Source organism: Glycine soja, chromosome 6 (assembly GCF_004193775.1).
Source record: "Glycine soja cultivar W05 chromosome 6, ASM419377v2, whole genome shotgun sequence".
In the NCBI taxonomy this organism is placed as follows: Eukaryota; Viridiplantae; Streptophyta; class Magnoliopsida; order Fabales; family Fabaceae; genus Glycine; species Glycine soja.
In genome coordinates, this window is record NC_041007.1 from 43,306,974 (window position 1) to 43,320,281 (window position 13,308).

At 32.8% G+C, this 13,308-nt stretch overlaps 1 protein-coding gene across 1 annotated transcript; it reads right to left on the minus strand.

Annotated features, from left to right (window-relative positions):
- Positions 1-2,416: 2,416 nt before the first annotated feature.
- On the minus strand, positions 2,417-12,635 carry LOC114417058 (protein disulfide-isomerase 5-4-like). The gene is made up of 15 exons (XM_028382149.1): positions 12,408-12,635; positions 11,916-12,006; positions 11,616-11,710; positions 10,241-10,298; positions 9,940-10,124; positions 9,765-9,822; positions 8,434-8,474; positions 8,209-8,283; positions 6,409-6,465; positions 4,205-4,271; positions 3,968-4,111; positions 3,479-3,700; positions 3,071-3,223; positions 2,909-2,986; positions 2,417-2,816 (listed from the first exon to the last, which is right to left on the minus strand). The coding sequence occupies exons 1-15, from the start codon at positions 12,446-12,448 to the stop codon at positions 2,739-2,741; spliced, it is 1,443 nt and encodes a 480-aa protein (XP_028237950.1). The 5' UTR covers positions 12,449-12,635; the 3' UTR covers positions 2,417-2,738.
- Between the last annotated feature and the right edge of the window lie 673 nt (positions 12,636-13,308).

The following is a 13,308-nucleotide window of genomic DNA, read 5'->3' on the forward strand; positions in this document are numbered from 1 at the left end:
TTACATAACCACAAAGCCATGGATTCATGCAGCTTAAGTCGTGAAAGTGAAATGACCTCTGTCAACACTAGAGCTTAAGTCGTGGATTCGTGTAGCTTAATCATGACTAGTAGCTTAAGAGAGTTAAGTTTTAAAATGCTTCTAAATGGTCCTCCAACTAGAATTCAAATAAAATTAACTTTGCTTTACGAGCTTTTATGAAATGAGTAAAGTGGATTATGAGTTAAGATCATGTGTGTGTGTGAATGATGGATTTATGATATGGTGAACACTTGACATGTTAAAATTGATGATTGTTTATGTGAAACATTTATATTATGCTAAGATGGGTTCATTGTTGTTGAAGTGAATAATGTTTGTTGTGGTTGAATCTTTGAAATTAAAACCTATATAAAAGCATTTAAATGAGTCGATTGTGTTTTCAAAAAGATTGAGAATTGGCTACTTGGTGAAGGCGAGACCCGTTATTGGGTGTTAGATCTTTGATCCACTAAGAGATCCAGGGATTTCGCTTAGTGGATATCTTCCCTAGTACCACTCCCATGTTTTAGACTTCAATGATTTTCTGAAGTGGTGGAAATGTTTCATAATCATTGAAGTTGACTCATCTAAATGTCTAAGAGATGATTGTTATTGCTGGTGAAACTTGGATCTTTGAGACAAGTCATGAGTGAGATGATGAATACAAAGATACCGTATCTTAAACCTCAAGTGAATTCAAGTATAATATATAGGATGAGGTGTTTTGTTGTTGATGCATATGAGTAGGCACGTAAAGTTTGGGGTGCTTTGTAGGCCCTCAACCTAGTGTAAGATGAATTAGGACTAACAGCGAACTGGCCCATAAAGTAGATGGATGGGCGAACTCCTCTAGAGGTTAAGGCTTGACTGAGGTAAGTCACTATTCACATTCATTTATTCTAACAAAATCACAATTCATTTGTATGGTTAGCCCATGAGATTCCCTGAATGGTTAGAGAATGAGACTACATCAGGAGATGGGGCTCATGGGGGGGGGGGGGGCACTCATGTTGTTTAATCTCCATGAAGTATAGTCTGTCTTTGGCGTTTATGATTGGAATGTAAGGTGATGCTTGATTGACGAACTTATGATGATGATACTTGATGGTTCAATTATGATGTTGATTACTTGATTTTAATTCATGATGGTTGTACATGAAATGTGTTTTTTATGTGAGTTGGATGTTGCTATTAATTGATTCTTAAAAGTTATGTTTAAATATGTAATATTTTATCATGTTTTAAATATGTTTATTTTCTGTAAGTTGATTCTTGTATTGTGGCACATGTGATTATGACTCTGATGATCTTGAACTTTGTGTTCGTGGGAGTAGATAGCTAGGAGGTGAATATTTCCTTTGGAGACATTATAGAAGGACATGGTCGGATGCAAAGATGCGATTTTTCTTGTCTTTTTTTTGTTAGTTTTATGCATAGAATTGATCAACTTAGGTTTTTAAGAGTTATCTTTTTTAGTTGTATTGATATGTATACATAGATATATGTTGAGTTTTTTTTATGTTTTATCTTAAGATGGATGTTGATGTGTCATAAGACACCTAGTTTTTTTTTTTTCCAGTCTATGGCTTTATATATGGTGTTTTTATCTTAACATCATGAGCTTTAGCATTTTAATTTTTTTTAAATGAGAAAAAGTTCAAAGTTTTTTCATAAAAATTAATTAAATAGTTTGAAATAAATTAAAATAAAGTCGTTTTCTTCTTAAGTTATCGAGTTGTCATATAACAATGGATCATTACATAAACGAAAATTCGTTGGGACAAACATCTGCCATACCAGCGTTTACAATGAAATCAGGGATAACACAAAAAAAATTCTCATTTGCTTATCTAAAAGACAACCCATAATTAGCCAGCTTGAATCCGTTGGTGTTTGTGGGTAACTATGAACAAACCTAAAAGTATTCTTTTTTCTCTTTAACTTCTAAGGTTACTAACACTAATTTTAAACATTGTAGTATTGGATTTCAGATTTTTTGTTCAGAATCTTCATCTTTCAGAACCCTTAAGTTCATAAAAAATATATATTTAAATTAAAATTAAAATAGACTAAACTGGAACACAATTAATATCTTAAAAAAGAGCAGCAAAATTTACTTCTTTCTAAAATAACAGGCACCTCGCAATTTCATTTTGCTTAGAAAAACTCCTATAAGTGGTTACCGGGAGATTTTTATTGAAGAAGAAAATAAAAGAAGCTAGCAGTAGCACATCACTAGTTCATCATTTTTCGTCCCAAATAACACTGCAAATAGCGAATGACTTAGGCAAACCGTCCTTTGATCCCAAGTCTTTTTTAAGACTGATTTTAACAAACAGACCTCAGCGAAGGAAACTATTGCGCGGTGAAAGCTGAGTCTCAAGTATGCTAATCAATAATCATTACTACACCCAATTTTCTATTCAAATTTATTCATCATCTTCCTAATCAATACCATTTTCCCCCTCTTACTTTAATAAATTAATAGATATTCTTTCCTCAACCATAAAAGCAACAAGAATTTAGAGAAGGCAAATATCGGATGGCATTATATGCACATCGTTAATCCTTATCCTTGTAATGATCATTTTTACTGAAGTGACTAGAAAATTATATTTGTATGATGTATAGCATAGTTAATTTCCTATAAAACTGCCAAGGGAAATTGAGCATTACCAAATCAGAGGCCCTACGCTACACAAAATCCCACCAATCTATCAAAAATTTTTGCCAAGCTCAACTTTTTTCATCATTCTAATAGTGTTGTGCAGAATCGAGTCCAAAATTCCAGCTACCTGAAATCACATAAGAAAAATAAAATCAACAATGTAATTAAAAAAAACGCAAGACAAAAATAACAACATCTGGAACAATGGCAAATACAAACCGTGAAAACACCCCCAATAATGGCACAGACGTTTGTTATAAAATGTGAAAAAGACCTCTGGTTTTCTGTTATTAAGACCTGCAGACAAAAAACATTATAAACCTTAAATAAATTTACTAGTAGTGCCAAATCCATCCATGACTATAACCTCCATATTCAGACCTGCATGGGGGAGAGCTCAAGATGAAACTTCGCAGCAGGAATGTCTACACTGTGTGCCACACTGCTGTGCGCTGTGTACTCGTACTCCTCAATTAATTTATAACCGTTTCTAGTCACTACCTCTGTTTTAACTATCTGAATATAATGCTCTATCTGCAGAAACATGAGTGAGTGGTAGGACTATAAGACATTTGGAAGAAAAGCAAAGCAAAAAACTTCATGAGGTCCTGGGCATCCTTGCTATCTGTAGCATCTCACTCTTGCAAAAGGAGATCGACAGACAACACATACAACCACTGGATATTTCCCATTATACAATCAAACATTTAATTAGATACCAACTAACAAAAGTCAAATAGTAAAATTAACACTAAATTATAAGTTTTTCATATACAATATTGAACTTACAGTAACATTGGCACCTAAATCATGAGTATTGGTGAATGACCGGCCATTGAGCCTGTCATGGCTGCTGCCTATGTATGGTATCAAGAGCTTCACATCACTCATGGCCCTAGGCGTCACTTTCTTTCCAAAAGACAAGTTGTTTATGAAATGTGACATGTTCATTTGAGAAGCATCAAAGGAATGGGCATCTGATCTAGCAGAGATGATCAAATTTCCTGGAACCTGCAAAGTGCAAAACAGCTTATATTTCTTTCCAAAATTGAAATCTAGGGGGAAAAACAAGAATAAGTTATTTTAGTATAAATAACTGAAGCTTCTACTATAAACAAAAGAAGAAGAAAAAAGAAAAAAAAAATAGGATTCCATTGTATCAGATACTTCCAAAGCAATGTAAGACCTTAATTCCTCATTACATATGAAAACTAAAAGAAAAATGAGTGTTTCTATAAATTATGGTTGAAAGTTAAACCTTAACCTTTTGGCATTTACCTTTTTCACACGCACATATCCCTCTACTCTACATCCACCTGCTGATGGCGCTGGCCTTTTTGCATTGTCTGAAGCATTTGATTTATCCTCCAGAGCTAGCTTTTGAGATTCTGTTGGGAGAGATGTGACTAAATCCTCCATAAACTGAAGGCAGAAAGTGATGCTTAATTACATAAAAAAAAAAAAAGCATCAAGTCTACTGATTCAAATTATGCTAATTTAAAATATAGTATGAACCTTGACTAGGCTTTCTGTATCTCGATCTCCATAATAGGACTCATGTTCATGATGCCCATGTTCACTTCTGAAATTGGAAAAGCATTCAGCAAACTAGATTTCATGAAAAAAATCCAAAACTTTAGAAGTCCAATCTTGGACCAGTATGGTACAGTACTGAGGATGTATGAAATATAAAGATATGGCTTAAAATGAATTGAAAGACCTCTCTCCAAATACAATGGCGGACTAAACAAGTCAACATTATAAAGTGGCATTGTCCATTAGAAATTTGATTCATTGAGAAGCTCAAGGAGGCAAGCCCTGCTAAGTGGTAACTTCTCCAAAGTTAGCTTTAATTACTACTAAATTGATCATCCATCAACATGATCTCTCTTTAACTATTCAGCTGATCCTCTTAGGAGAAACAATACGCAAATGGATTTTGAGAATTGCTGTAGGAGTACACCCATTTTATCTTCTTTTTTAACCAAAATGCAACCAAAATTTAAAGAAATAATCAATATACGTTTAAAATGAAATTATGGAGATTTAGGTAATTCAGTAGAGAGGAGAAAAAAAAAAGAGATTATTGACTAATGTATCAGTGAGATCTCATATGAAGACATTTTATTTGGGTACAAGAGATATGCCTATATATAACCCTGAACTAATAAGGAAATAGAGAATTGGGAAATAACAACTTAATCAAATTCAAATAATAATAGAAACATGGAAAAATGACAATCAAATAATAATGGAAATACAGAAATATGATAACTAAACAAAATTAGTCTATTAATATCCATTTTCACCAAATGATTTCGTGACTCTGACCAATTCCCAATGAAATATATAGTCCTTTCCTTTCCTACCTATTTCAATGCATCATTTTCATCCTCATGTTTCACTACTTTTGATTAAAATGTTTTTTTATCACTAATCTGTTAGGACCCAGGAATGGAATCCAGCCCAATAGCTAGGCCCACAATCTGGAGAGTATATTCTAGAAGGAATAAGAAGGGAAATGGAAATTAGTTGCTGAGCTGGCAGTGTGAACGATATTAGTATTGGCTATAGGGGAATTCTGTTAGAAGAGGATCATAGGGGTGAGGAGAGGGATATTATTGAACATTGTGGTGAGTTATTATGGGTAGAGAGCAATTGTGCCTCTGTTAGAGCTGTGCTCTGGGCAGAAGGAACTGTTATTCCACTGTAATTTCCTTACCATATTTCATAATACATCACATTGCATTAGTATTATCTTTTGTTGCTTCTGTTAATTTTCCATTCTTGCTTGAGATTTCTAACATAATCACATTCTAGATTTGAGTTTTAGATCCAACTCATTCCCATATTGTGGAATGAAAAAAAAAAGGCTTAATTGCATGTTGGGTCCTTCTAATTTAGATTGTATGGAATTTTGGTCTCCCAAGTTCTTTTGAGCCAATTAAGTTCCTCTATTTATAAAACTTGCAAATTTGCTCCTTTTGTCTATTTTATTTTTGCTAAAATCATCAAATTATCATTTTCTACTCAATATTTACAAATTAAATCAACTAAATCATCTTCTACTCAAAACTCACTAACCAAAATATCAAATTACATCCAAAAAAAAAGTCTTAAAATTTCCACACTTCAAACCCTAATCTCACATCTTACTGAAATCCTTCTAATTTTATCCAGTTTCCACTAAATTTCTTACTTTCTTAACTTGTAAAATAATTTCACATCCCAATTCCATCATAAACCCTCAAATATTTGGATAGAAAAATAACAATGAGGGTTTTAGGTAAAAGAAAATAGAAAAGGGGACCAAATTTGCCTAATTTTAAAAGTAGAGACTTAATTAACTCAAGAAAAAAAACTTGGGAAACCAAAATCACACAATGGTCAAACCAGAGGGACCAAAAGTGCAATTAAGTAAAAATAAACTACAACGTTAAAATAGTGAGAAAATTTAATACAATCACAAAATTTATTATGCATACAATACCCTGAAAAGGACTAGCAGGTGCCAAATGAGCACATGTACATTATTACGCAAAAAGCCAAGCTGAAGAAATACCTAAATTGAATGACCTGTATATTATGAGGTTTATGCTGTATAATAATCATACATAACATATAGTACAAATGATTGTTACTTGAAATATTGAATTAGAGGTAGGAATTCTTCATCAAACACTGTTTGACCAATTGATTTTCCCAAATGGATTTATTACCTGAGATCAGTTCCTTTACGGAAGATTCGAATAGATGGATACCCTTGTATGTGATTCCTGGACAATGATAATGAGATACAGATGAATGGCAAAAAAAGCATAGACAAAGAATAACAAGTTCCATAACAATATCAACAAACCATGGCAGAAAGTAATAAATTATAATGAAGAAAATTAATTTCATGCTCAACATAACAAGTATTGCAGAAAGTGTTTGATGTTTATCTTCAATCTTATGCTAAGAATATCTACAAAGCCTAATCTTTAAAAAAACAAAGGAATTCATACCCCTCTATTAACAAACAAACTACTCTAACTGTTGCAAACTAATTTCCCTTCTCTCTCTGCTAACTCCTAACAAGACAGAAGACTTATTGACAAGAAAGCAACATCACAATCATATGACCACTAGAGTTATAAGGTTGGTCTAGTGGTGAATGGAAAAGGGAAGGGGTGAGAAGTCGTGGGTTCAACTCTCCCCACTGACAAAAAACTAACAATTAACAACTAACATTTGCCCATTAAAAAAAATCATATTACCACCACTCAGCTGTGACTCCCATATATCAGTTTTTAATCAATCTTACTATATTCCTGACCTAGTGGATCACAGAATGTTATAACAAAAAGATCCACCAACCCTCACCTATTCACTTTATTTACAAAAGTAAATCACCTTACCCTTTAATACATATAAAAAACTAGCTCATAAGGTGAGAGTTGTCCTCCACTTATATACTCTATCTTAGTACTATCTCTAGCCAATGCTGGACTTGGATTTTTCCCAATAGTTTCATAGATAGAAGCACAATGTGAATCTAAACTCTTGGGGGGAAAAGAAAGAAGCAGGAAAGAAAACAGACAACAACAACGACAACAAAGCCTTATCCCACTAGGTGAGGTTGGCATGCAAGAAAGAAAACAGAACAAATGAAAAATAGAGACAATACAATTGTTTCCTTGTGATGTTTAAGCAAAATAAAACTGCGGTGAAAGAAACTTATAGATATTGCAGAAGTTTTTTAATTTAAGAAAAATAGAATTTAAAAAAGCACCCCAAAAATTTATAAAAATAAGTAATGGTATAAAGTAATACTTAAATAGCAATTTCACTATATTCATTGTCGACTTATTCTTCATATCTGTTTGGGTTAATGAAAAGTATAATTCATTTCAACATTTTCAAAAATTTGAATACTCCTATTTTCATTTTTTTAAAATAAAAGTACTCCTGCAATGGTACTAGCATCATATATACATTTTGAAAAATATACCCACCAATAGCCTTAATTTCTTGCATGTATCTTAGAATTTGGCCAAGAGCCTAACTCAACCTCACAAAACTGGCTTGTAAGATGAGGATTGTTTTAAGCTTTATAAGGACTAAATTGGTCACATCCATGCACACTTTTCTTTTGAGTTTTGCCTCCCATGTTCTATTTAACAAACCAAACAGGGTATACAGCAATTAACCCCATTTTTCTTTCCAATAATGTTCTTTTCCGTATTTTCTACCAAATTTAAATATATATATATATATATCTTGACCCCTTTCTTTTCTCCACTCCAAGTTCATCAGCAGCATAGCCTTTGTAGTTAATACAATAACTTCTTTTCCAGGTATGATTTGGCAATGTGTGTGTATATCATTCAAAAGCAAAAACATAAAAAATGGTAGAAAAACAAATTTCATTAAATAATGAATATAAAAAATTCCAGAAAAAGGAAAATATGTCAACTCTAGGTAAGAAACAGAATCTTTTTGTGGGGGGGAAACAAAAAGTAAACTAGCAATAATACCTCCTGCATAAATCACCTTCTTGAGTGCAATCTACCTTTGCCAAAATAATACGCCCATCCATTTCTGGGTCATATCTATATAAAATGTAACAATACACATATTGGACCTTGAATTAGTGAAGTTATGATAAAAATAACTCTACGAAATCCAGAAAGGAGACGAGACAGGCAATCTTCTATAATGTAATTTAAAGAAATGTGAGAAACGAGTCAATAATAAAGTACCTCTCTTTCATAATTTTAGCCGTCTTCTCCCATGAAGGTTTCTGAAAGAAACCAGTAGAAGATAAGTTCATGTAACAAGTTCAAAATCTATTAATCACACCATCATCCATTAAAGGAAAGAACTTGATAAGGCTGTTGATGAAGAAAATGATGGGCAAAGAGATCCAACACTGAATGGGAGGCCCAAAAGGCATACCAAATGCCCAGCTGGATGGAAGTCATTTATTGAGTGAGAGTTAGCTGTTAGTTAGTCTGTTTTACAGTCTGTCATGCATTTTGATTAAGTTGATGTCTTGGCACATTATCATTGAGTTTGTTATTTTACTATTGCAATAATTTTCCCTTTTGGAAGTTGTTATAAGTAGTGGCATATGGAAGGGAATAGGACATATTCCATCAAATTCTAATTCCATCCTCCTTCTGGAGGTATTTCCTGACCTCAAATACAGGAAAAGGTTATTTTTTTATCAGTAAGGACAGTCTTTATATTTGAAGGAAAAATTATTGCAACAGTAAAATAACAAACCCAATCATAATGTGCCAACACATCAACCTAATCAAAATGCAGGACAGACAGCAAAACAGACTAACTAACAGTTAGCTCCTAGTGAATAAACTCCTCCCATCCATCTGAGTGTTTGCTAAACCGTTTGGGCCTCCCTTTCAGTGTTGGATCTACTAGACCATCCTTTTCTTCATCAACAGCCTTATCAGAACTTCTGCACAATTCATTCATTGTATCTGTTGAAAGACAAAAATAGATGCAAGAGATGCTGAAACCGCATGCCTTAACTAGCAACAAAGTCCGTTTTTTATAGACTGGTTGCAATAAATACAAATAATTATAGGAGAATTCATTCCTATATACATGACATGATATGCCTATAAATCAATTCTAATAAATCTGATTCTAATCAGATATGCCTATAATTACAAAGATCCTACATAAATAAGGAAACAAATCATAAAATATAGAAGAAGAATAAATCCTAATATATTTCTCAGATTTCTAACAGTATCAAAGCACTTGGTTAACAATCTTATATGGGCAGGTGAAATGCAACTATTAGCACCCCCAGCATGACATGTTAGTCAGCATTCTAAATCATGATTTTGCATTAGTCACTACTGAAGTGTAACTGATGAAAGATTCACTAAGCACTTGAAATAGCCTTTGCCACTACTACTTGTACTAAAAGGGAAGCTTCTCTTTTAAGGAATGAGACATTGTTGAAACAGAAACAGAAAACCAGTTAGGAAGCAACAAAGACATCAGGTACCAATCTTATTTCCTGAAGTGAAGAAGAGGTAAAGCATGATAAATTGATTACCAAACGTTGACACCAAGAACACCAAGGTGCATAAAAATTTACAGCCGTAATTGGAAACCTGCAAAAGAATTATTAAAAACCGAGTAAACAATGCATATTAAAAGGAACTTTTGAGTTCTCACATAGCTAAAACAAAGAAAAATTGAATGAAATATTTTTAGAAGTTGCCACTTACTGATGAACATATTTATCAAAATTATGTGTTGTGAGTGAAAAAGAACCTTCAACAGATTCTTCATCTACTTCATCATCATGCTTTACAGCATTTGCAACTGTACCTGAATGAAACTCAGCACCAGTGGGTCTTAAATTGGAATCAATAGAAAACTTACGAACTGTTTTTGTTATATTGAGCCTGTTCTGAAAACAAGAGGTAAAATATTAAGTACAAGGACCAAAACATCAAAGAATGAGATCAGGTATCGTATCATAAGCAAGTATAAAATGAATAAGAAAATGGAGTAATGGAAACTTACTGTTCCCAGCACATCACTCACATCAACTGATGCAAACTCACATGAGAGTGCAGGAAAACTACAAAATAAGTTGAAGCAATCAGCCAACAACAGAGACAGAGGAAGATAAAGTTAACAAATAGCCATTAAATTAACTTAACATACTGAGTATAATACTATGACTAGCCACGGTGTCTAAATGACTTGGAAGTGGGAAGGACTAGAAACTCTTAGAAAAACTGATGAGCTGTGAGAGATGAAGGTACCATCTGGGAATGCTTTGACTTCATGTCAGTTTCACAAGCCATCACTATACATCAAATTTTGATATTGGCTCCCAGCCTTTTAATGATCATTTTGTAAGGCCCCCATCCCACTCCCAATTTTAAAAATATGATATGAAGCTGGCCCAGTTTCATCAAAAGGTTTTCATCTCTTCCTTCTATAATAGTGTGATTGGATATGGAGCTTTAAGAGAGAAATTCAATTTTTCAAGTGGATTTAAAATATGACATATCAAAATGACTTGTTTGGATATTAAATCCAAAGAATTTTTAAAATGGTGGAAATTTGCTTGGAGTTTTTTTAAAGTAATATAAAGGCCTTTCAAATAATATTGAAAAATCAAAGAATTTGAAAATTCCTTCTCCTTCACGGTCTCACTCAAACTGTCACCCAAAGCTTTGCCGAATGCTCTATCTCTGTTGCACCTCTTCCCCTCTCTTGTGTCTCCCCTTTCTCTCTCCCTCTCTCTTTTGCACCTCCCTCTTTCTGTCTCTGCCTTCTGCACCTCCCTCTCACTCTTTTGCACCTCTCTTTTCTCTTTCCCTCTCCCTCTCTATTTCTGTTATGCTTCTTTTTAAATAAATATTTAAAAATGAAATTTTACATATAATGAAAATTAAATTACTTTATCCAAACAAAGAATTTGAAATGCAAGGATTTTGAATTTCTTTATTAAAAAAAAATGTGAAAATGAAAATAATTTAATTGAATCAATTAAATTTCCATGCATTTTAAATTCATTAGAATTTTGAAATTCTCTATCCAACACTACCTAAGTTAATTTCAAGCTTCTAAAAAGTCAAACTACAAAACCATTTTGTTTAATGAAATAACCAATAGACAGCAAACAACTTATCAACCCCCAACAAACGGGTCTTCATAATTCTCTATTAGACAAGTATGCATTCCTATAACACAAGCCTCAATTTGCAAACACAAGTAGATAGAAGCTCACATTCCTTGCAACATGACAAGTTCATACCAAGACTCAGAAAACCACAAAGCCACCAATAATTCAAATATAACACTAAACAATAGTTAAGAAACGAGCATCCACCATCTTGAGTTGAGAAACACCCTATTCAACCAAAACACTTACAAATGCTTCTACCTGATATTGAAATCGATACGTAAATAGTCACCATCAGAACTCTTGTCAACAATTACAGATGTCGAGGTGCTAACAGACAAATAACTACTTAGTTCCTGAAACAAGGTTGCAAGATAAACATTAAAATGAAACTTAAACAACCAGATCAAACTTCAAATTTGACAAAACTAAATAGAAGATGTTCATAATTTGGCATATAAGCAGTATGAGAACCTAATATCAATCTACAATACACATATACGCATATTATGTTCAGCAAGTCCCAAACAAAATGGAGGTTTCAGGCTTTCATCTACTGACCATTCCAAATAAAAACATCATAGCCAGAGCTGCCACTATGGATAATCCGGCTCCTGATAGCGACGCCTCAGTCAAATCTCTCGGGATTTTCCTGTTGACACAAGTCAACAACAGACACATGACAAAATTATCAATAAAATTATAAAAAATGGAAGCATGCATTCACAAATTACTCATAAAATTCACATCGCAAGCGATAACATCCATAGCCACAAAACTATTAGTAAAATTTATAACAAAACACTTCAAATCACAAAAAAGAAGACTCGAATCTAGGCAATGGACATGTTCTTCTTGCACATAAACACTGAATAAATAGCATTTTTTTCTGTTCTCTTACGCTGTGCACTTCGGTCCGAACCATTATCCAAAGAGCTTAACAATGAATAGCGAACACAACAACATTGAACTAAATCTATAACAGAAAACAAGTATTATGCACACTCGCGAGCAAATTGAAACCGAAAAAGAAGAACAGAGGAAGATTCCGACCTGTAAAAATCAACGGATTTGAGTTTGGTAGCAGAAATCATGATGGAGAAATGGTGGAATCACGGTGAGAGAGAGAGAGAGAGAGAGAGAGAAAGAAAGAACACTCTCAGAAAATGAGAGCTTAATCGCTATAGATTGTAGATCGAAGGAGCTTCTGTTTCAGCTGTAGCTGTAGCTTCTTCGTTCCCCCACTCTCTCTCGCTCTTCTTCTGGGTGACGAAAAAATTTAATATATTTCAATTTTTTTTTACGGTGGAATATATTAAAGGTTAAATTAATTAGAAAATGTTCTTGACTATAAATTTTTAATTAGCTCCTCGTTTGTTTGTCTTTTTTTTTTTTTTTGAGAGGAAATTAGCTCCTCGTTAAAAAATTATAATTAGGTCCTTTGTATTATAAAATTGTTGTAATTGAATTCCTAGAGCTTTTAAAACTGTCATAGATTATTATTTTCTAACAGTTTCAAGTTACTATAAGTTTTTTTTAAAAGGAAGTTGCTATAAGTTAACTTTAGGAATTTAATTATTTTTATTTTATTACAAAATTAAGGAGTCAATTACAATTTCTTTTAATTTAGAGACCTAATTAAATTTTTTCAAATACAACGAATTTATTGATTAATTTAACGGGTTTTTTTAGATATTTTGTTTTTAGTCTCTCACAAAATTGTTTTTGGTTATTTTAGTACCAATATAAAATTATTTTGGTTATTTTAATCTATAAAACATACGGTCTAAGTGGATAGCTTGCGCAGAGAAGTGATATCTATTTGCTACATCACCTTTTAACAAAGTGCAAAAAAAAATGTTGAGAGAATAAAATGATCAAAATAATTTTATTGGACAAAAAATACAAATATCCAAATTATAGGAATTAAAATGATATTTGAGCCTCAAAAAAT

Bases quoted from the DNA above. Each gene is read 5' to 3' on its own strand.
- LOC114417058 (XM_028382149.1), bottom strand. From the start codon at position 12,448: ATGATTTCTGCTACCAAACTCAAATCCGTTGATTTTTACAG. The intron at 10,125-10,240 runs GTAAGTTTCCAT...TCTTGTTTTCAG, and splicing joins TGAGTGATGTGCTGGGAACA to AACAGGCTCAATATAACAAA. The intron at 2,817-2,908 runs GTTTGTATTTGC...ATGTGATTTCAG, and splicing joins TTATTGGGGGTGTTTTCACG to GTAGCTGGAATTTTGGACTC.